The sequence below is a fragment of the Branchiostoma lanceolatum genome, chromosome 7 (assembly GCF_035083965.1).
Source record: "Branchiostoma lanceolatum isolate klBraLanc5 chromosome 7, klBraLanc5.hap2, whole genome shotgun sequence".
Lineage (NCBI taxonomy): Eukaryota > Metazoa > Chordata > Leptocardii > Amphioxiformes > Branchiostomatidae > Branchiostoma > Branchiostoma lanceolatum.
The window spans coordinates 21,143,338-21,167,302 of NC_089728.1; the positions used below are offsets into that span (position 1 = coordinate 21,143,338).

Below are 23,965 nucleotides of genomic sequence, written 5' to 3' on the forward strand. Positions count from 1 at the left end.
CGCAAATCAGTATCTACATATCTGGTACATTCAGATTATCTTGTGATAATCTGACAAACAAACAAACAAACAAACAAACATTGGTTCATGCTGATTGGTGAATCCATTTTACTAATTAGCATCATTATCATGCATTCATCGCTTTATCAAATGAGTTGATAAAAACAATTGATAAAGAAATGATATCATTGTTACGAACTTGACACGTTTGCGCGCCCTTTCTAATTTCTTTGGCTGACTATTTTTCAATCTTTAATGACATTTTTGCACTTCTCTCCAAGATTGGTAGGTGACGCTTTTGATTCATAATCATAAAAGTGTGTCTGTGACTGTAGCTGTATCAATACAGGCAGTATCTGTATCAATATAGCCAGTACCAGTAACTACCCTTTACAGCCAGTATATATTATACTGAACGACCTGTCACACCTACGACTAGCCACTGCACACCTAACTGCGTTGTTTAAAGATATCAAGTGTGGATGCTTGACTTTAGAGATACAATAATGATACATATTTTGTACCTGTACTGTACGTGTGTATTGTGCCTTTTATATATATATATTATTGTAGGGACATCTCAAGAACTGTATGATCAAGGTGTAGGTGATTGTATGGGTGCTGGAGTGTATTGTATGAAAACAATGTGAAAAATGTATCTTTTATTGCTTTTTTTTTTACCTGCAGGGCATTTGTGTCGTTTATGTTTGCTTGTGGTTCTTACGCCGTATGAGATCAGAAAATAGCGTTAGTGATACAAGCGAAGCTGTCGACATCAAAACAGAGATAACGACAAGAACGTTTCAGCAGGCTACTTTTTATTACTTCCCTACAAGCAAGCTAAGGGCACAACAAACGTTGTCATTAGATCACACACACACACACACATATATATATATGTATATTTCACATCATGTGCAGTAATTGCATTTTGATATGTAAGATTAAGGTATTGATAAAGAAAAACATACTTTTCTTATCATACTCGAGATATCAAGCTTAAATCATTTAGCGTCAGGTGCAAACTCACTTGTCATTGAAACTGTCTTATATGAATAAAGCGTAACAAACTTTTTAAAAGATGTCTACCTTGACATTACTTATTAGTGCTTTTCCCGTTAAACAATTTGTATAGAGGCCTTTTATTACCAAATAAAATGAAAAGTTGTGACAAAATTTTTCACTTCAGATTAACACAAGCGTTCAACTTACAGCTTTTTCTTATGAACTTACTCATACTTATTACTCATTCATGTTATTGCTTTACTCAAGGACTTGAATGAGTTCGTCAAAACTTTGAATGACACTATCTTAATGCATTGAACATTTCACCAATATCATTGTATTAAGTGGACATTTTGATTAGTTCTCATGCAAATATCTAACTGTTATCAAACAAATTATTGTGCTAAAGATCCACAGAAGTGCGCGACAAAAAAGTGACGGAAGGGCTTCGAGGGGCTGGGTTTGAGTTTAGATTTCTCATAATGTGCTTCGAACTGACATTAGATACTAGCATGGCTGAAAAGCGTATGAATTGGTGTGTTTTGGGTGAAAATTGCGTTTCGATCTGAGCCTTACTTCCGGATATCCATTCGCGTTGATGGTGAAATGTCCCTTGGCCGGAGATTGACCTTTGTTGCGTTCTGTGGGTCATGCTGACATGCCTCGCGCCGTGGATGATTAAAGAAATCTAAGTACTAGAATTTTCATTATAATTGGCTCGACTGTACGCTAGGTTTTTCTCTTTCTGACAACATCAGTCGTTTCTACCAAGAAATTTTTTTCTACGAGTTTTATCCTACGCAAAAGTGCCAAAATTTGACCATCGCTTTTGACGTGAAAATTATGTTTTTGTCTCCTGATTTACCAAAATTAGAGAGGTTGAAGAAACAGAACTCAGCTGGTCCTATAGCGGAAGGGATAGGCTTTCATCCCATACACAGTTGATTTACTTCGGAATACTTCTCTGGAAGAGACAGTACCTAGACTCGAGGGTGCGCAGTCTCCAATTGAAACCCCAAATAAACTGGGGTGTGCTCCTTTAATCTCGTCATTGTTTAAATCACGAGGTAGCATAATACTATGCCGAAGAAAAAGTTTCTATTGCATAAACTGTCTCACTACGAGCGCAAAAGAGTGCATCCAATGAACAGAATGCGGGGTGTTCATTGCGTCGTCGTTGCTGATTGAATACTTCTGCGTCTGCTTCATTTTCTAGCCAGAAGATACCTGTAAATAAAGGAATGAAGCACCTATAAACTGATGGATGCACATGCAACTACGCGTCTGAATAACACTATGAAATTGAACAATACAACACATACAAGATTTTGCAATGTAGGAGGGTCATAATGAAAAAATATTATCAAGGATCATTGAGTTTAACAATAGAGAGGAACATGCAATATGAATAACATTTTATAGAAATGTGTCACATTATCGAAGTATGTAGTACCCTGGAGTCAAAAATACGAAAGAGTCTCACCCAACGAAGGAAAGGGCAGCAACAAGAACAACAGCAAAGGCCGTCGGCAACACCAGCGTCTTGGTCCTCAAATGATCGTCTTCAGTTACAACGTTGCTCTCATCTCTCTTCCTCCGAATTGATCGTAACATAGAGTCTTAAAATAAAAGAAAATAAGAATATAAAGTTCAATCAAACATCATCATCAGTCGACGTGCTAAACAAAGTTTATCATGTTAAAACGTGAATAGATAATTTTAATACAGCTTCTGCCCTTACCATAACATGCTGTCACATCGACGCTTCCGAACCCGCTTGTCGTGTAGCCGGGCGGGCAGGATTCGCACTTAGTTGGAGTTGTCGGACTCTGGAATTGTCCCTGGGGGCACGGTACGCAATCCCGGCCGTTGTAGAACGATCCAGGAAAGCAGACATCTGCGAAGAAAGTCGATTTATAAGTAATAGGACAAAGCAAAAGAACCAATAGGTATATACCAAGTGATTTGAATATGTTGTGGTCTTGTATCAACACTTCTATTCTTTGACAAATATTTTATAAGCTACTCACCGACACAATCGGATGATTTTGTTGCTCCTAAGAAGAACGTTGTCCTCCCAGAAGGACAACTGTTGCATCGGTCCTGGCCATCCTCCTCTTGGAATGTACCGAAGTTACATGGATCGCAGCCCGTTGACTCAGAATCGCGAGATGAGCCAGCACTACAATTTGCTGTAACAAAAACGTAGGATGTTCAGTGACGAGTATAATTGCAAATCGTATCTGAATAGCAAAGATTAAAACAGGGATGTAAGGAAAACGCAATGTTATTGATATCAAGAATAGTTCATACAAATATCATCGCCCAAAATGATTATCGATATGCAGTGAACTCAGAACGCATTGTCAGATCTGAATCATATCCTCACCATATAACGTGACAGCAGAACACATCGCTCTTTGTATGTATATGGCGTAGAGTTAGAAGATGTCCTCTGAATAGTTTCTTACTGGGTACTCCGACTTGATAGATAGGGATAAGATTACCATGAGTAGAATTCTATCAATACTTTGACCACGAAAAACCTGTGAATGCCATTGTGACTGGCCGGATCGATCTAATTTGACAAGCGTAGTTTAAGACTTATAGAAACAAGTGGTAGCTGTAAAGATTTTGCATCAGTTTGGAATTGAGAATTGTATAATTTTGTCTTCAGGATTAATCACCATAGCTTGATTACTGAAATGATAGAATGTTCAATCCAACACTTGCCACACATTCCCAAGCCAACCATGTTGCCAGTGCAGATCAATTGCACTTCCATGTCTTCTGTGTTGTTTCTGTCTGCAGGGATGTCCTGATGGAGCACGTTGAGATCGAAGTCACCTCTTTCCACCATACCTCCCAGGCTCTTCATGGTGGTGTCCCATTCTTCTTCAATGTTTTCCATGATTCCTTCAACATAATATACATTAGATCACAAATTGATAAACGTGTGCGTTAGAAATAAAAAAAGTCACCTCAAAGCGTCATGCATGACGTGTTCCATCTGTAATTCGACACCGCACACTTCATCAGTTTTTTTCTTACTCTCTAGGTAGCTAGTATACTTTAAAGTAGCTGACATTTGGGAAGATTTGATACAACCCAGCGACCCCCCTCACTTAAAGTACATTTTCGTAGGTCAAAACATCGCCAACATACGATGTTCACGTGCCGCTCGGTGTGGTTGAAATTTACAGCACAGCATTGTTTTCTTCAATTGCGTCAAGCAAGCGGTAGGACAAACATAGTGAATTTACTATTATCTGTCTGTAGACTACTTTAGACAATTTATGTGCATTTTTTTTCTGATCTATGTTCTTCAAGTATAGCGCTAGAGGGAAAGACTGAGGTGGACCATAGTAGGTAACCTTAGCACAATTCTACATCATAGACCTCAGTACAAATACATGCTCGCACGGCGTTAAACATGCGGAGAAAAACTTACAGACCGTACGCATTTGTCTTTTACGAAGACCTGATATTTCTTCAATGTGTTAAACATTTGGCTCTGTCCGCCCGGGGTTAAGATAAATGACGTTTTGAATAAATTGGGCCATAATTGGTAACGTTACGTTTATGCGGAAAGATAGGTACACAGATAGATACTTCTTAGAAGGTGTTCGTCTGTCAGTGTGACGAAGACCACTTTTGTCATCTATCAGTAGATTAGATACATACCAGGTACTAGATATATAGGTAGATATGGAAATGTTTTGTCATTCATATACTTGCAATTAGGCTACGGGCATGAATTTTCAATAAAGTTATTACTATTTACATTTCGGAAAACGTTCTATTGAATATACGTATTACATATGAATGCAATGGTACGTACTGTCCTTAAACTGGCCTGAGTCGCATGTGTAGAGGACCTCGAGCGCATTTCTCGTCTCCACGCAGTCGTTACCAAAAAGCTCATTTGTGGCATGGATGTGGCAACTTCTCTGTCCTTCACAGAGATTTACGGTAAATTCCAAAGCAGCATCCTCCACACAGTGGTCCACCTGTGACGGGTTCAGTGCTCCACATGCTGAAACCCTGAACGTAGCTGAGTGGATGGTGATCACTTCTTCTGATTCACAAGTTAACGTCAGATGGTGTCCTCGGCAGATCTTTTCAACAGTCACTGGCTCTGTTGGAGGACGAAAATCACAAAGTAGTAACTATCAGTGGTACCTTAACCATCTTGCTATATTTCGATAACTGCGGTAACTATGTACAATAAATCAACCTAATTCATGTCAGAAAAATTACTTTCCAAAATAAAATGATAACAAAAAACAGTTTTTGCCATGTTCCTTGATCCGTTGGTTAAAGGCAGTTACAGACATTATCATAGCAAGCTTTTATGTCTAAACAAATTAATTCCTAAAGAATTCCTAAAAAATTACTTAAATCTCACAGTGTATCACACCGTATCAAAGTGTAGACAGACTCTAACGTTTCTTACCTGCTGACATCAGATCTCGGATCTCTCCATGCGTAAGAACCCGGTCCCAAAAAAGCACATCATCGACATCGGCATGTCCAAGTAGATCTGAAGACGGGTTACCCATGTTGTTGGGGGCTCCTATGAAGAACTGAGTTCGCGTATCCGATGCCAAAGCCGACAGGCTACCGTCGGTGGCCGTTGCGTTAACGTAGGTACCATTGATGTAAAGTGTAGAATATCCTCCGGGCATCCACGTGATGGCTATGTTGAACCAAGTTTGCATGTCTACCGAGAAGGCTAGAGTATGATAGCGACGGTCGTAGCTTATTCGTGAGAAGAAGCCCCCTCTGTATCCGACAGCAAATCCTCGGGAGGAAGACGTCTGACCACCATTGCTTAGGTAGTACACGTCCTGGTTTGGTGACGATGGGACACTATTTACACGGAGCCATGCTGTGATTGTATAACCGTTTGGACAATACATAGACGAACCGAGGCATTCTCCTGGAAACTGTCCTGCATTCAGGTATTGCGTCTGTCCGTCTAGAGATATGGCCTTGCCTGATATGCCGTCAACCAGGCTTGGGTTTCCAACGGAGGTCAACGCTGGATTTCCAGCAACAAAACCGTTCGAAATCACGTCCATTTGGAAGCGGTATTTTGATGACTGAGCAAGAGTTAGAACAGGGTCTGACACTTGCTGCACCTGCGTAGACATGTAGATATGACCGACGACATCCAGTCTGGTATCGTTGCCTTCCGTGACGTTTTCGAAGCGAACTTCAGAACCATCTTTGTGACAGGTATGACTGGTGATACAGTCCAAGGACAAAAGATTCTGTGTCACAACAGAATCAAAAGCATGTTCGTAAGCATGTTCGTTGAAAAACGAAGCACTGGGGCCCTGAACCTGATCTGTGAACATTGATGCGAAAGGGTCTTCGCTTACATTTTTGTACCGAATGACGTAGTCCACAGCTACTGAGGTTGGGAGCTCTTTCTCTGCAAAGAAAGATGTTATGTTTAGTTCTACATAGGTCAGAAATGGCCAAACTTGTATCGTCATCTATTACGTATATATGTTTGTATACTTATACATTTGCCTTTTATACCTGATATTCACAGAGAGTTAACTATCATTAAATATTACGGTAGTAAAATGATAACACTGTTCAATGGGAGGCACTTATTCTCCAAACAAAAATCTAATAACATGCTTGTATTGGTCTTATCGATATCTTAGGTATGAAATTTTTTTGTAAAAATCAAAAATCAAATCGAAATATTCGGTTCATGTCATCCTGTGTTCGAAATGAATCAGTTCGGCAATGAAGGAACATGTATGAAATAGATACCATTGTACTGGTTATCATTATGACACACATTTGTAGTGAAAAGCTAAAAGCTGTGTCTATCTCTATCCAAGTATCTATCTATCTATCAACCAATCTATTTATCTCACTTTCTCTATCTCTCTGTCTCTATCTCTCTATGTATCTCTCTCTCCCTCCCCCACTCTCTCTATATATATACATATATATTTCAACAACATTTTGAATTTTAGAGATGCGTTAGTAATATCAGTTGAGCGATATAGCATTTAAGCTAACTTTACGACCGTCTTGAATATAGGTTACGAAATGTCTATTTTGATTGTTAAAGTTCTTACTTGAACAGCCAGGTATCCTTCCTGGAAGATTTGTGGGGCTTTGGTGTGTCCAAGTGTACCAAGTAGAGGGACCACATCGAAGATCCACATACAGATCAGGGTCGACTACCATCATGAACCCAGCTCTGCAGTGCACCTCACACTTGGTGTCTTCCCCGTCCGGACTACAGACCAGGTAGCCATTTTCCGGATGCCGCAACTCGGTACACTCTGTAAGGATGGAAAGTGATAGATATTGATGATGCCATTCATAGTTTCATGAATTTGGTAAGCGTGTGTTGGAAATATTCCTTCCGACACTGCAAAGAACGTGTCTCTAGCAACTACATTTTTACTTACGAGTGCAGTCAGGTATGTTGGTGCAAGTCTCTATTTCCAAAGACACCCCGGTACACGGGTTCCCGCCACCTAGCGGAGGAGGGTTGTTGCACAGACGTTGCCGTGAGCGTGTAGAGTTTCCACAGGTGGCAGTGCAGGCACTCCACTCGCCCCACTCGCTCCAGCCACCATCAACTACAATGTAATGAAAGATAGAACCATGTTCAACCAATATTATGAGTTTATTATATGCATCTTATATATATTTCTTTTTTCAAATCACTACAATCGTATCCAATGCACAGGTTCCCTACACACTTTCCCAGTACGTTAGACAATTATAAACGTTTTAAAAGCTGAACCTTAATGAAATATAGCGTCGTAGAAATGCAAAGCAAAAACTTGTGGTATAATCAACACCTTATATATTAGACAGATGTTTCGGATTGATTGAAACTAACCATGTGAGCCAAATGGCTATGATAGTTTGTACGTGATCAGCGAATTATTGACAGATGTTTCGGATTAATTGAAACTAACCATGTGAGCCAAATGATTATGATAGTTTCTACGTGATCAGCGAATTATTTTAGCCTCTTTCCCAAGTTGTAATGAAGGATAAAGTAAGACAACTTTGCTGTATTGTAAAATTCACCTGACAGCACGTTACACAGATCCCCTGAAAATCCTACAGGGCAGCTGCAGGTATACGTCATGCTCGCCATGTCAGCAAGACAGGCGGCACCGTTTTGACACAAGTTCCCATCACAGGGGTTGAGTTGAATCTCACAACGTTGTCCGAAGTGGGTTCGAGGACATGTGCAGGTGAAGGCCAGGAACCCGTCGTTGCAAGTGCCGCCGTTGAAACACGGAGAGCTTTCACATTGGTCTTCAGCTGTAAAGGAAAAAAGGGGTGATACATGTATCAGTTATCATACAGTTGCAGTTATATACTTTTGAAAGCCACAAGGACGGAGTGCACCGAGCTGTATCGTTAATCTTATGATATTTATGCATTTTAGGTTTGCAAACAGATTTTGTAGTTTTTCAAGTTGCTACATACTCCTATGGTCATTCTTAAATCAATACCGCATAGCTCGCTCAGTTGTAAGTCATTAACGTTACACCTCAAAGAAGCATTAAGTTACAGAGAACCTTGAATAGTAAAAGAAGAAGCTGAATGGTGCTTACAGTCACAAGCTGACGGCGACGAAATGGCGCCATACTGGGGATCCGTCTGTGTAGCAGCCACGAAGTCAGACCACGCAACGGCATCCCCTATAACAATTGTCTGGCAGGTACTGCTGAGTTCCAAAATCTCGGGCTGGGACAGCTCCCGTGTCCATGCATTGAGCTGGCTGATCTCTCCTTGAAACGTGGGTTCTCCTACGTGCAACATCAACAACACATGGCTTCCACATTTGCATAATCTGTGCATGGTGATGTACACCTTTAACTGGCATACACATGTCACAAGTATGACATTCTTATCATTTACGGCAAGGAAATTATGGCACTCTCGCATTGATTATGTATACTGTTAATGTTCAATCAGCCATAACTTACAACACACGTTTACATGTACTGAAGTCCGCCCATAACGGAAACAAGATAAATGGTGGTTTTTACGTAGCTTAGAGTCCAGCCTTCTTAGGTTTGGTCCGCTACCCAAGCTCCGCTCCTCGCTTGCAATTGGGTAGCGGACTAAAGTTAAGAAGGCTGGACTCCAGACTACGGCATACCCAGCATAATGGCAGCAACCGCATGGAGGTTGCGTGGCAAAAAAGGGTAGCATCAGATATAAGTGCATTCTTACGAAAGCGTTTGACACCATCACAGAGACAACATCAGAAAGTTCATATGGTTACTAACCGATATAAGTATTGGTCACACCAGTAGCAACAGAGACGACAAAGGCGTTGGCTGGCGACGGGTTTTGTAGACTAGGTATGTGGGTTGCGTTTTCCATTACTCCGTCGACGTAAAGAGCTAGTACCTCTGTTATTTGCTGATATGTGATGGCGATATGATGCCATCCGCCATCGGCACAGTTTACAGACGACTGAATGGTAGTACTGGATACAAACGGAAAACAGCCATGATATGTTACAATTTGAAACTAAGCTAAGCCATTTTTTTAATGAAATCTAAAGCGCATGGAAGGAACCAGGAATCGACTATGCGAAATTCTTAAAACAAAAAGCGTCCTAGAATGACACTAATCTAATGTTTACAGCTTTATTAAGTCAGTAAGTAACCTTTGCCCACTTGAAATTTCACAAAACGTTTAAGATTGCTGTAAATGCAGAAATGTTCGCGGTGGTTTTATGTTCGCGGTTTTCTCGGCAACCGTTTCACCGCGAAATTAAAACCACCGCGAACATTTTTGTCTAGTACTGTAGCAGTATCTGACTATAGCGCTGCTGCAAACTTTTTTCGCCTTGGCGCGAAATAAAAACCAGCCAAACTTGAATGCATTTACATGTATACAGTATATCAAGGGTAAAGAATATAATGTATCTTACCCGGATAAAACAACCTCAAGGCGGTTAGGGTTTTGCACAACGAACAAAGGTTCCCTCGAGTCGCTGTTATTCCTTGTGACAGCAACCGTTACTGGGGCGTAGTTATTTGGCGCCTGTGTTGCACGCATCCACCAGGCAATAGCAGACATGCCGTTGATGTTTTGTTTCGAAACCTCGGAGTAATGATTGTTGTCTGATGAAGTCACGTGGATGTCAAAATCTGTGGGAAGGGCTGATACAAAACGCAAGGAACTCGTTGTCAATACTTCATTAGGTCAACTGCCACCAAGTCACAGAATGCATTAGGTATTCCAAATTCAACTTTGCTGTTAGAATATCCATATACTTTGTATGTCATGTAAACATTTTCAGCTATGATGATCTGGATACCCTGCCTGCATTACCTCAACCGGACTACCTGACAAATGATAAAACCCTCCTAATTTTTTTTCCGTGCAGATATCGCACTCTTTGTTTTACAGGAATATCTACATAATTGCCAAAGCCTGCAATAAACCAAGCATGTCTTTTGTATTCGCCTCTTACCGATATCGCATCTAACCCCATCATATCCCGGTGGACATAGGCAAGTGTACGTGTTGATTCCATCCAGGCAAGTTGCACTGTTCGCACATGGATGGCTGGCACAGTCATCGACGTCCACTTCACAGCGACGACCACTGTGGACGGCAATTATGACCTCGGTTATTGCATGAAATATGTTTCCAGAACTTATCCTTTCTTTTAGTTTTTTTATCTATGCTGTTGCCATGCCCTCAGCTTAGCAGCAGAGCTGAATAATGTTCATTATACAGGGCGCTGACGAGTGGCGCTGAGGTGGGCGTTAACTTTACATTTAAAGTTCTGAGAGTCCTTGGTGTTCACAATGTCCTGCGGGAGGCTGTTCCACAGCTTAACTGTAGCAGGGATAAATGTTCTTCTGTGCCAGGAGGAGGATGACTTGACAGGTTCTAGGGCTGCACTGTGTTGGGATGTGGACAGGTGAGTTTCTCGGCGATGAACGTAGGGCTCAGGTAGCAGGTTGTTCAGTAAAGTCGGTGCGTTTTGGTAGTACATTATGTGTAGAAGTGTGAGGGCTCCAACATTTCTTCGCTGTTCTAGAGGCTGGATCTGGACGCTGTGCAGTGAGTCTTGTGGTAAGTTGATAATTCGATGGAAAACTTGCATGGTTCAACGGTGCGTGCGATAGAGCCCTACAGAAAAAACTACAATCATGGCGCCAGTACAAAGCAAGCCCAACCCAAGAGACACGAACCAGATACAATAAGGCTAGAAATAGCTACACCTATGTGGCCCGAATAGCTAAGAAAGGCCATAAAAAGAGAGTCAAGGCAAAAATGTTGTTTAGGTGTTTTTAGCTTTAATCTCTAAAAGAATGACCCATATATATATATATATCTATATCTATCTTGAACAGAAGGAGCAAGCTTTGAGACTTCACCTGAATCCTAGCTTGCAAATACAGGTGTAGTCGCCAATCTCGTCAAGACAGGTGGCTCCATTCTCGCACATGTTGGGGATGCAGTCGTTTATGTTGACGTCACATGTTCGACCCGTAAATCCTTTCGAAAAGCAACACATTAAAATGGCGATTAGTTAAAGACATCATATTTTTGTAATGCAACAAATTTCAAACAATGCCAAAAAGCACGGTGAAAAGACACTGAAAAATAAACATCTAATTGTTCTTCATTGTAACTCGAAGAGGCTACGATTTTTTATTACCTTCAGGACAGACGCAGATAAAGCCATCGGATTCATCGATGCATTGTCCGCCGTTCCGACATGGCTGTGATGAACATTCGTCGATGTTGACTTCGCAGTTCATGCCGGTGTAGCCTGGAGGACATCTACACGTGTACCTGGCAACCTGGAATGTAACAGTAAGTGTGATTCGCTGGAGATATAGCGATTACATCCGACCAAAATCTCGAAGCGTCATTAGCTTGTGTATTATAATGTTATTTGCAGTTTTATCTTAAAATATTCTTTCTGGAAGACGACAGCAAGTTGGATGAGAGCATTTATACGTATATCACGAGATGAGTGTTTAAAGGAACAAAGATACCATTGAGTACAAAGTTGTGCCAAGTAAATCTTACATAATGCCAATTACCTGGTCTACGCATGTTCCGCCATTCAGGCATCTGGATATGTCACAATCGTTTATGTCCTCTTCACAAAGTCTCCCTGTAAAGCCATCCACGCAGTTGCAGACAAATGACCCAATGGTGTCAATACATCCCCCTCCGTTCATGCAAGGCTCCAGGCTACACTCGTCAACCTCCACTTGACAGTATGTACCGGTCCAACCTAGCCCGCAGATGCACGACGCAGTTCCCACACCATCAACGCAAGTACCACCGTTTTCACAGAGAGTTTCCTTGCATTCGTTAATGTTGACTTCACACCGGAGCCCCACAAATCCATCCAAACACGTACATGTGTAACTGCTGACACGGTCGTGACATGTTCCACCGTTTTCACAAGGATTAGAGGAACAGTCGTCGATATTGGTCTCGCAGTTTTTACCCGTCCATCCTGCTTCACATTCGCACTCGTAGTCATTCAGAAGATCAAGGCATGATCTTGAGTTTTTGCAGGGGTAGACGTTACATTCGTTGACTTCGCTCTCGCAGAATTTACCCTCGTACCCAGAAGAGCAGTCGCAAAGGAATGAACTTACAAGGTCAATGCATGAACCGCCATTATGACAAGTCACGTTGTAGCAGTCATCAAAGTTCTCTTCGCAGTGGGTTCCCGATGTACCCGTGGGACACAAACAATCGTACCCGGCTTCCTTGTCGACGCATACACCCGAGTTTTGACAAGGGTTGCTGATACATTCATCAATCTCCTGTTCACACGTTAAGCCAGTGAATCCGTGGGGACAGGCACAGGAAAATATACCAAAGCCATCAGTGCATAGCCCGCCGTTTGCACAGGGATCATCCGCGCAACTATCCTCCTCCGTATCACACGTTGGACCTGTAATGTAACAACGCCACATTCAGATGTGAAAGTGAGAATACAACACTGCGCCGCTATTAATATTCTATTCCTAGATAGAGGGGTTTGGCGAAAACTTGTAGGAAGCCTGTCAAAAGATGTAAATGGTACAGCAGTAAACTAAATGAAGGTTTAAATCTCTTACATGTATGCATCATTACATATTTGAAATCCGTTTGGCTACTTTCTGTCTTGATTACCTGTGAAATCAGGACTGCAATAACACGTGTAGCTGTTGCCATCTACTACACAAGACCCATTGTTTTCACATGGACCTGATGTACAGGGATCTACAGGAGTACCACATGTAGGTCCTGTCGCTGTTGGCGGACAGATACAGCGGTACCCATCTTGTTCAGAGAGGCAGGTGGAATTGTTCATGCACGGAGCTGAGGCGCAGTAGTCAGCGGCTTCCTCGCAGTTTTGACCTGGAGAGAATGAAAAAAATACATTTCAGAAAGACTGTGTAGCACTGACTGACAGGCTCACTCACTTGCACTGTTGCACTAATTGCAGTAGTTGATACTGTCATTTTTTTCACTTTTCAATTAATAGTTACGAAATGAGTACTTACCAAAAAAGCTATTGGTACAGACACAGGAATAGTGATTAATCCCGTCTACACACATCGCGTCATTTGAGCAGGGCTCAGTTGCACATTCGTCGATGTCTACTTCACAATGAATGCCTGCAAATCCTTCTGCACAGCTACAGAGGTAGTCACCCGTGTGCGGCTGTGCTACACAACTGCCACCGTTGAGACACGGTTGAGGTGAACACTGATCTCTTGATGACTCGCAGGTTTTTCCCGCCAGTCCTTCGACACACTGACAAGCAAAATCGTCACCGAGGTCTACGCAAGTGCCGCTGTTAAGGCAAGGTCCGGATTCACAAAGATCCAGATCTACTTCACACAATCTACCCGTGTAGCCCCCGGTGCACAGACATGTGAAATCCATGACACCGTCAACACACACGCCGTTGTGAAGGCAAGGGTTTCCACGGCAGTCATCTATGTTAGTCTCACACAAATCTCCCGTGAAGCCATTTGGACAAACGCACTCATATGACGTAGCCTTACTGACACACGTTGCACTGTTTTTGCATTCATGATGAGAGCAAGCATCAACTGTAAGTTCACACGTGGTTCCAAGAAAGCCCGGTTGGCAGTGGCAGATGAAACGTCCTACTTGATCTTCACACGCCCCATCGTTGAGGCACGGCAGATGCTGACAGTCATCGATGTCCTCTTCACAAGTGTTACCTGTTGTGAAATTCAATGGCATTCGATCAGGATTACAAAATTAAAGTACGCCTTTCTTAAATAAAATTATCAGAAAGAAACCAACCATTATCACTATCAATGATATATCGAATATATAACTTGACAGCAGGGGTTCTAAAGTCAACACGTTACCTGTATAGCCATAACTGCATGCACACAAGTAACTGTCAATCCCATCTATGCAAGTTCCGTTGTTTTGACACGGATTTCTCGCACAGTCATCTATGTTCACTTCACAGTTGTCCCCGACGAAACCCGAGGCACAGGTGCACGTGTACCCTTCGATCAGTCTGTTACAGACGCCACCATTGGCACACGGCATGCTTGCGCAAGCATTGAGGTCTAGGAGAAAAGGACATGATCAAAATTAGCGACTCCATGAATGACACAATCCTATTAGCTAAACAGGGCATGAGTGAAGTATAAACACAATTTTCTATGAAAGTAATGCAATCCGATAATGGCTTTATTGCAGCGTACCTATGCAGCTTGATGATAAGATGGCCCCCTCTGATAATGTAGTTGTCATCCCTGGACATAGAAGACACTGTTGCTGGCCCAGTGATGGTTGGTAGTATCTCCGTGGACATAGAAGGCACGGGACAAAGCCATTGTCGGAGTATGTGCCTGCATGGCAAAACTCTGAGAAAACAAGGAGGAAAGTTAACGATGTGTTTCGGAACTTGTACGAAGATTTGATTGACTGACCTAATGTACATGTATGATATCTGATTTGGCAACTGTGATTTTGAGGACAGTCAAACAAAAGATAGAATTAACTTACCTTTGCAGTCCGATTCACTGGTGGATCCGATTGTGAGAGTCGAGAAAGAAGCGTTACATCTGTTACAGCTGGTGTGTCCCTCCTGCTCTTGGTAGTAGCCAACGTCACACTTGGTGCACGGCACAACACGAGTGTTAGAGTAGCTTCCAGGTGGACATAGGTCTAGGCGGAAAATCAAAACAACAAGTTAGTCGTAAGTAAAACTTTTGAAATGTAAACTCATGCCATAAGTAAAGAAATCAACATGCAATGCACAAGATATATGTTAGATTATCACTTTTGATTTCTAGATTTCTAGGACATATGCAGGGAAGTAATTGTCAGACAATAATAGTCAATATCAATCTCAGTCTTGTACTCTACGTCAACTTGAACCAACATAGACAGCGACAAGTACCTAGGCATTCTGTTAGGTTCCTTGCGCCTTCGTCGATAGTTGAAGTTCCTGGAGGGCAGGTCTTGCATTGGAACTGGCCCTCCTCGTCTTGGTAGAAGCCGACAGAACACTTGAGACAGTCGTCCGCGTCTTCGTCATAGTACGTACCAGTTGGACATCCAACTGAACGTGTATTAACATGAGTTAGCGACTGCTTTGTTTTTTTGCTTGTGTCTTTGTTTGGTCCATATCGTGTGAAGTAAAACATGGGGTTGTACAAATTTCTCCTGAATATGTAGCAACTGAAGAGCAAGTTAACCGTTAAAAAACAAGAGTCCGAAGACCAAAAATCTCCATGAAATTTGTTTTTATATATGATGTGTTTTATTTGCCCTAGTTATTTGTTTTTGCCACTGGTTGTTTTGTTGTATTTTTCCGAGGGTATCCACATAATATAAACAATTACACAGGTTTGGTAGTGTACCCATTTGTGGTTTGACTACCAGCTGTTGGGACCTGGGGAATACTTGACCTAGATAAGAGACCAACAGCGGTGACAGGTGCGACCTCAAAGCACACCTACAATGGAGGAGTAGATATTCCTCATTACTTAATGATATGCAAATTCAGTCCCAATTTGCATAATTTGCACTTCAGTTTGTACGTCTCTGTCCAACCTACCTGCGTATCAAATAACATGAAAATCTATCGATCCTTTCTTCAGCTATTCTCCTTGGAAGATTTTTACAAATACGCCATTGCAGCTCTAGTGACACATACCAGGGGGCCCAAAACTCAACTTGACCTTTCTCCTCCCAGTACCTACCCACATACCAAATATCATTACAATCCATTCACACGTTCTTTAGTTATGCTGAATTTAAGCGTCCGGTGACACAAACATACACACAGGATTATATCACACACGAAAACGCACGCAAAACAATATCCCCATGAAAAAGTCTTTTTTCATGGAGATAACAAGTACATGTTTCACTTTTTGTAACATCTCATAGCATGTGCAGTTTTATCATGCACAGTATTTTAAAGAAAAAGGACATAACTACAACTAAAAGCCACCTACCGCAGTTCATGCTGTCGGGTTGTTCTGAGAACCCCTTGGGACAGTCTAGCTCGGACCAACCGTACGTGAGAGAGTTCTGATCGACTTGGACAGGGAGTCCTGGGACGCTAACATCAAAGTCTCCGGTATAGATTTCGGCCTGAATGACATCAGTCATCATGAGTAGCTGATCGTCAGCTGCATAGTACCTGTCTACAGACGATAGAGATGGGTCGTCGTCGGTCATGTTGACCACCAAGGAAAATTTCATCGTGAGCAGGTACTGTCCGGACGACCGACCGGTGATGTCAACCATACGCCCTGTTACAAGCTTGCTTTGCCTCCCAAGTGAGCGTCGCCTCGAATTAGCCCCGCAGACCACTTCCACGTTTTCCCACGAACAACCTACAGAATCTGAACAAGCGCTTCCAAAGTCAGAGCCGTTCAAAATGGTGACAAACCGCTGGGCGATGTCGGCTTGAACGCTTGGGTCGGAGCAGTCTCCCGAAAAGTAATGTAGCTCGGAGGGCAAGATGAAGCGGTTTGGTCTGTAGCTATTGACACAGTCCGGTACAGGGGGAGGGGGTGACCAAATTCCGCTTGCCCCACAGATGTACTTGTCACCAGGACTTGTGCCCCTTGGAATGTCGTGCTGAGCGTCACAAAACATGGAGCAGAATTTGCCGTACACCCATGTGTCGCAGGCAAGGGCACCGAAACGTGGAGGATTTAACGGGGGACATGCAACAGCTGGAGAAAAAAAGTGATATCTTGATAAGCTCTCTCGGTCACACCATATCTTCAGTAATTAACCCTATCTGTCCCTATCTTGACATCGTATAACTGTCAAATGACGTACGCTAGGATTAAACTACCAGTCTTAAATAGAATGACAATTTTTATGTTGAACAGTAGGCGATATCGGATATAATGACATTTCAGAAAGCCAATCACGCATGTCTGCAAAATTTCGGCAAGCAGCAATTGGAATTTTTTCTTCACACTTAAATGGGGTAAAACTGTGCTCCTTTTTATCTTCGCCGAGTACTTGTACTCGGAGAAGATTATGTTTTCGGTTGAAAAATCTGTTGGGTGGGTCTGAATGTATGTCAGGAGCATAACTCAAGAAAGCTTCAATAAATCTTTCTGATTTTTGGTAGGTGTGTAGTGGTTGTGCAAAGGAAACTTAAGTTCGAAAATGGTTCACCTTGCGTTTTTCAACAGTACTGCAACAGACTTTACATTTTTTTTGTGTTTGTATGTAGGCAAAAAAAGAGACGGAAACGTTGATGGATCTTCATGATTTTTTGCAGGTGTGTAGATGTTGTGAAAACGGGGATCAAGTTGAAAAATGGTTCCCCTGGTATTTTCCGTTTGTACTGCAGCGGGCTTTGTGTGGATGTGTATTTGTATGTCGCCAGCATAACTCGAGAAGCTGTTGATGGATCCGTATGATATTTAGTGGATAGGTAGGGTTTACAGAAAGGAAGGTCAAGTTCGATAATGGGCCTTCTAGCGGGTACCTGCAGCGGAGCTTCAAAATTTATGGGCATATTTTCTGAAAGTGCTATGGTCATGATTTTTGTGTGGTAGATAATTCATGCCATAGAAAGTAAGTTCTGTAAATTTTGGCTCCCTAGCGGCTTGTTTAGAACTGCAGTGGGTGTTTTTGTTTTGACATTCGGACATGAATAACTTGAGAAGGGGTCGACAGATCGTCGTGATGTTTGGTATGTAGAGAGCTCAGATGGTGCTTTACATTATCAATGACTAATTATGCAAATCAGGAGCTAATTTGCATAATTATTAAGGAAAGTTTGTTAACCTACTGCATTTCAATGGGACATGGGACAGTGTCAGGTCATGTAAACAGATGGCCTTGCATAAACGTACATGTAGGTCAAATAAATAAACTATTCTCCAAGAAGAGGTGTGGGTCCTGCTGGTTTAACGCGTTCAGTTTAGGCATTTTTGTTCAACACTGTTGGCGACATAATGAAATAAGGACAAAATAGAAAGCCCAGCAGGACAAAAACACCTAAAAACACGTCAACCACCAGCCAGATTTATTCTATTCATATATATTGACTGTACTATTTCATCATCACTTTCAACTTACAACACTGCAATATCGAACCTTTGTGGCCCATATAATATCAACATACTCATATTTTTTCATGACCAGTTATAACATATATCAGCACACTCTACACATATACTAGTCCTGTACCACCAAATGATTTTTTAACCATATCTAGACTGGACTCATTCGCCCCATCATAACTTCCAAATGGTATGGTGCATGAGCAAATTTGCAGGGGGTGATAAGCAGGTACATATTAATCACTCTCCATGATAAGCCTTGATTATTTGGCGAAGATAATGTGTTCGTGGAACATGCTAGTTATGCTAGAAACATTGCACATAGAGAGATGACAAAATCTGGAAGCAAGAGAAAAAAACTTACGTCTGACGACGACAAGAAAAGTACAGGTAGTACTTTGGCCGTTGTCAACGTTGGTAGCAGTGTAGGTAACAGAGTGGTCACCCCAGGGCAGAGACCCGTTGTTCGCTATGTTGGATGAGACATCCAAATCACTACCGGTTGGATCGTCGAAAACAGGCTCTGGCCAGGACACTTCAGCAAGGCGATCAGTGGCTGTGATGGTGAGACCATCCGGACAGAAGACGACGTTTGGAGGAAGTTCTCCTGGGAAAAATTATTATGACCATGCATATGGAATGATATCTGTAACATGGCATAAACTCCACATATCTGTGAAAGTTGCCTGAACAAGGTTAGTAAGATGAGTCTGAATTCTCTGAAATGATTAATAGATTACCATGCGAATGGATAAAATGATTGTAGTATGTAGTTAATGATCTATATATCTTATTTGATTTATGTGTTCGGCTCTACTAGAGCTACCCAGCTAGGTAGGCTTTTACACAAGGCTAGCACTTGGTTAATGAACAATATACAATATAAGTGGTTACAGGGAAAATATAAAGGCAATGGTGACAAAGCACAGGAATTAGGTCCTTTACACCTTTCTAGAGATAAAACAAATTGTCTGAAAAGATTACTGTAGCCAGGTATCCATCCTAATTAAGCTTCGACTCACTCCTTCAGTCGCCCTCCTTCCCTGTCTTCATCTAACGTTTGTCCCTTACGTCATGCATTATTTCGGGTATTGAAAGTTTCTCGGAAGCAGAGTGAGGAGATTGAAATTTTGAATACCTTTTGGAACCTCCTTACTATGCAAATCATGCGGCCCGGAGCCATTGCTCAAGTGAATATTCAAGTAAGCTGCCATTTATCAGTTAGTGACAAACTATCCAGCATGGAAGCGATAAGGGATGGGAGCTTGAGCTAAAATAGGATAGATACCAGGCTAACTGATGGGTCTTGTATGAATTTTGACATAATGAAATAGCGTTACCCTTGATGTAGACAATGAAGGTACACGTGACCGAATTGCCACCGGAGTCGTGGAACTCGTACGTCACGACCGTGTCTTCTGTAAAGTTGTAGGGTGAGGTTATGTCTATAGGTAGCTTGGTGATGGTTAATGTCTCCCCTGAGTTGTCCGTGGCTTGTGGGATGTCAAAGGAAACGCTGGCTCCAAGGAACGAACTGTCAGTAATGGTGCCGTACTGAGGTCCAGGACAGGTCAGCAGTGTTGGTTCTGTGATGTCTGAATAAAGTGATGAACAAAATATTGTCAGTTACAGATAGATAACCACACACAAAAAAATGAGACATCGCGTGCCCCCGTCACAGAGCTAGAAAATAGCACGTCCGATGATTCAGCTACACGTAGCTCGAAAAGATATTTTGGACAACATCAAGGCGGCTGTCCTCTCGATCGCTGCGCAGTTTTGGGATCGGCCCACCGTCGCAAGTCACTGACTTTCTAATACACATATTAGAAAAGGTCAGATGGCAGATTTTCAGATAACAATTACGACTTTCTGTAAATTTTAGAGTTCGACGACGTTTTGCCGATCAAATTCTGTATCTGTACCTATATCTGTATCTGTATCTACATAGCCATTCGGCGTAACACACCAGCTTCGCAGGCACGCGGCGCGGCAGCAGCTGGTTATATTGCACCGAACGGTCTAGTCTTTGCACATCTGACTTCAACAGTTCTCTAAAGCTATTTAGTGAGGATGCTCCTAGGGGGAATTGATGACAACGAGTTCCATTCTACTATGGTTCTCGGAAATTACGGATTTTTGAACACATCAATCTTTGGTTGATAACTCTGGTACTTAAAAACATGACAATTTCTTGTCCTCTTCTGAGCTTGTATTAGATACTTATCAGTCGGCCAAAGTTCCTCGACAGAGACTCCGGTTTTAGTGCGTCAATATGTTATAGGGGAGAGAGTAAGCCATATATACCTGTACATCCACTTGGGACCATGGTTTCATTTCTATCCCACGCTCCATCGAGGTTACAAGAAATCGTACGACCATCGCCTTCCAGTTGGTATCCTGACCGACAGTCAAAGCTACACGCGGTTCCCCTTTGGACGTCGCCAGGCCCGGCACAGTTAGATGGGAACACACCGACGTTAGTAGGTGTTTGCAGGGGGGCGCAGCTCAGTGCTGTAAAATATGTCAACTAGGTGTTAGTCCGCCTTATCCAAGATTTTAAATCACGGTTTTATAGGTATACCTTTCAATTAAGTTTAAAAGGAAAAATTGATAAAACACTGTAATGAAAAAAAGTACTCTGAAGCAAACGGCTGACCTACATTAGCTGAACTTCGTTTTCAGTAGTTTTCAAGACATAAAGTGAGCGCATCAGTACGGCGATAAGAATAGCGACACAGAAAATATGACCTCTCTTACATCGTAACATCATTATAGATAAGGAACAAACCTTTGCAAACAGGAGTAGTAGCCCTGACCCAAACGACGCTGTTACCCTGCATCTCGCATGTTGCGGAATCTGATCCTTCTAGTTGATAGCCAGTCATGCATGTGATCCGGCAGGTACTGCCGTACGTGGTGTCGCATGTCCCGGCAAATGTTCCGTAAAGAGGGGGAAGCAGCTGCTGGCATCTTCTCACTGGAGAAGGAAGTATAGTCTGAATCAGGAGTAAATGCAAATTGTAAGGTTGGCAAAAAAAAATCAAAGTTGTATCAGAGAACACATAAACTGTCTCAAGGGGTAACTCATATATGGCCTCCGTCGGTCAGTATTGACCATGGTAACTCAACAGTTACATTATCCTCTAGTGTCTCAAGCATTGACTTGATGTACATACCTTTTACTCTTACGTCAAAAGAACAGGTTTCCGTGTTTCCTGTAGCATCGGTAGCAGTACACGAGACCTGGTAATCGCCTGCTGGAAGTACTCCCGGCGACTGGCTGCAGGCAATTGTGGGAATATCCCCTGAGTTATCAATGGCCGACACGGTCCAATTCACGAAGGTGGACTGGGAACCCCGATCAGCGTAAAACGTTTGGTCTTGCGGACATTGGGAAAAGTGTGGTTTTTCGATGTCTGAAAAAAGACAAAATGGATGATTAAATGAATTGACACTCCCTCTATACCACCCTTCCTTTTTCTGCGTGTATGTGTGAATCTCTCTGGCTCTCTCATTCCTCATCTTTAAGACACAGTAGAAAGTTGTCATGCAGTCCTCCTGGTAGTTGTCGACTAATGTGTTGTGAATAAAGGTACATACATGTATCTGTCACAGTAAAGATTGGAATCCAATAGAGTCCGGAACTCTACTAGTAGAGTTCACCATTACTATTCTAGGTGTATGACTTTACGGCCTTTATATATCTGATCAAATTTCTGCCAATACATTGTAACCATGGGGACAGTCGTCTGGTCCAACCTTAGTCTATGGCCGTTGGTAAATGCCACTGATATATCAATCAGAGACATTTGCATACGGCCATTATGAGTTAGTGACTCAATATATTCAACCAGTTTTTCCAGTTCGTTAGTGACTCGGTACATAAGAGCTAATTCACCCCTGCTAAGCCTGTTCCAAAGTTGATGTCAAAGTTTTCAGATATCTAAAACATGAAGTAAACTAGCAATGGTGAATGTAGGCTTATATTACCTATGCAGATATTCTAGGTGTGAAATGAATCAGTCGATTTTCCAAAACATTTTGATGCAGAATAGTAGAATCTCGAATTCTCCTAGTAGAGATTGGAATCCCAATATTCAGATCCCGATTCCAATCTCAACTAGTAGAGTGCCGGACTCTACTGGATTCCAATCTCTGCTGTGACATATCCATGTAGAACAGACAAAAGGCATTAACTCATTAATCGTTTAATGTAACATGTCAACTTGAATCTACTGAATAGTCAGTAAGTACACACCTGAACAAACCAACGATGAAACGTTTGACGACCACTGTCCATCTCCGAGACAGATGACGAACTGACCAGACTGCGGCGTAAGACGATAGCCAGTTCTGCTGCAGGAAAGGATACAGGTGTCCCCTACTTCGGGAGACACTTGGCAGGAGGGAGGCGTTGCTGCAACGTCCCCAGGCAGAGCCAATGGCTGGCAGGAAGCTCCTAATGAAATGCATTAACATTAATGTTACGATTAGCCTAGGTGTAAGGAGTATGCAGATGTACAGCTATACAGCTCAATGTGGTGGAAATGAGATAAAAGCGTTGATCATGTTTGGCCATACTACAGTACATATCAGGTAATGTGTAGTTTCTTGTTCTTCAAGCAGTCGCGTCAATGTTTTTTGTGATGATTCTCAAATTAGGCTGGACGTCAATGTCCTGTTCCTCAAGGTAAGTGTAAAAACTTTATCCGAGTCAATATAAGAATTTAGAAAATAGTCATTTTGTGATGAGGACAAGGGGCATGACATGTGGCATGTGATAAGTCCAGTAAGAAATTTATTGAACTGTTAAACTAAAGCCTGGGAAGTTTTTGCGACAACGTTCCTTATAAAACCCCAGTCACATACAAGACATATAAGACTTTCCCCGTGACGATAGCACCGTAAACGTTGTATGTTTGAGAAACAGAGGGTGCAACAGTTTGAACATATAAAGCAGTGGTGACAAATACCGTATCACATTGTACGATTTTTGTTTGTTTGTATTGCATACCCGGTAAACCGCATCAAGGCGTAACACACCAGGTTTGTACTGAAGAGTACAAGCTGCATATCCGGACAGATTTATATGATCCACACACACACCAGGAAGGACCCCCTACTCTTTTCGAAAAGTGTGTTGGGTTCTTTAACGTGCTGGAGGTGTGGCTCTCCTCAAACACGGGACCTCCATTTAACGTCCTATCCAAGGGACGTCCCTAACCGAAACTAGGTACTCATTTTCACCTGAGTAAAGTGAGGAAAGTCGTGCAAAGTACATTTCCCAAGGGCACAACGTCAATGGGACAAATCAGGGAACCCCGGATTCGAACCCGGTATCTCTGGGTTCCGGGGCCAAACACCCT

General features: G+C 42.2%; 1 protein-coding gene across 1 annotated transcript in view; it reads right to left on the reverse strand.

Moving 5' to 3' along the window:
- Nucleotides 1-1,421: 1,421 nt before the first annotated feature.
- The window catches only part of LOC136438709 (uncharacterized), a 46,179-nt gene continuing 23,635 nt past the window's right edge, over nucleotides 1,422-23,965 (reverse strand). The window contains exons 23-52 of the mRNA XM_066433622.1: nucleotides 22,858-23,058; nucleotides 21,776-22,015; nucleotides 21,388-21,576; nucleotides 20,904-21,110; nucleotides 19,937-20,191; nucleotides 18,961-19,203; nucleotides 16,515-17,243; nucleotides 15,452-15,613; nucleotides 15,055-15,216; nucleotides 14,751-14,912; nucleotides 14,403-14,612; nucleotides 13,560-14,249; nucleotides 13,186-13,413; nucleotides 12,093-12,964; nucleotides 11,702-11,846; nucleotides 11,418-11,538; nucleotides 10,502-10,635; nucleotides 9,956-10,187; nucleotides 9,303-9,505; nucleotides 8,622-8,816; nucleotides 8,086-8,325; nucleotides 7,452-7,625; nucleotides 7,113-7,322; nucleotides 5,462-6,445; nucleotides 4,847-5,143; nucleotides 3,733-3,921; nucleotides 3,036-3,197; nucleotides 2,747-2,902; nucleotides 2,489-2,624; nucleotides 1,422-2,232 (exon numbers count right to left, since the gene is read on the reverse strand). Of these exons, the coding sequence (XP_066289719.1) occupies nucleotides 2,211-2,232; nucleotides 2,489-2,624; nucleotides 2,747-2,902; nucleotides 3,036-3,197; nucleotides 3,733-3,921; nucleotides 4,847-5,143; nucleotides 5,462-6,445; nucleotides 7,113-7,322; nucleotides 7,452-7,625; nucleotides 8,086-8,325; nucleotides 8,622-8,816; nucleotides 9,303-9,505; nucleotides 9,956-10,187; nucleotides 10,502-10,635; nucleotides 11,418-11,538; nucleotides 11,702-11,846; nucleotides 12,093-12,964; nucleotides 13,186-13,413; nucleotides 13,560-14,249; nucleotides 14,403-14,612; nucleotides 14,751-14,912; nucleotides 15,055-15,216; nucleotides 15,452-15,613; nucleotides 16,515-17,243; nucleotides 18,961-19,203; nucleotides 19,937-20,191; nucleotides 20,904-21,110; nucleotides 21,388-21,576; nucleotides 21,776-22,015; nucleotides 22,858-23,058 (8,150 nt within the window). The 3' untranslated portion in view covers nucleotides 1,422-2,210. The remainder of the gene's footprint in view (nucleotides 2,233-2,488; nucleotides 2,625-2,746; nucleotides 2,903-3,035; nucleotides 3,198-3,732; nucleotides 3,922-4,846; nucleotides 5,144-5,461; nucleotides 6,446-7,112; nucleotides 7,323-7,451; nucleotides 7,626-8,085; nucleotides 8,326-8,621; nucleotides 8,817-9,302; nucleotides 9,506-9,955; nucleotides 10,188-10,501; nucleotides 10,636-11,417; nucleotides 11,539-11,701; nucleotides 11,847-12,092; nucleotides 12,965-13,185; nucleotides 13,414-13,559; nucleotides 14,250-14,402; nucleotides 14,613-14,750; nucleotides 14,913-15,054; nucleotides 15,217-15,451; nucleotides 15,614-16,514; nucleotides 17,244-18,960; nucleotides 19,204-19,936; nucleotides 20,192-20,903; nucleotides 21,111-21,387; nucleotides 21,577-21,775; nucleotides 22,016-22,857; nucleotides 23,059-23,965) is intronic.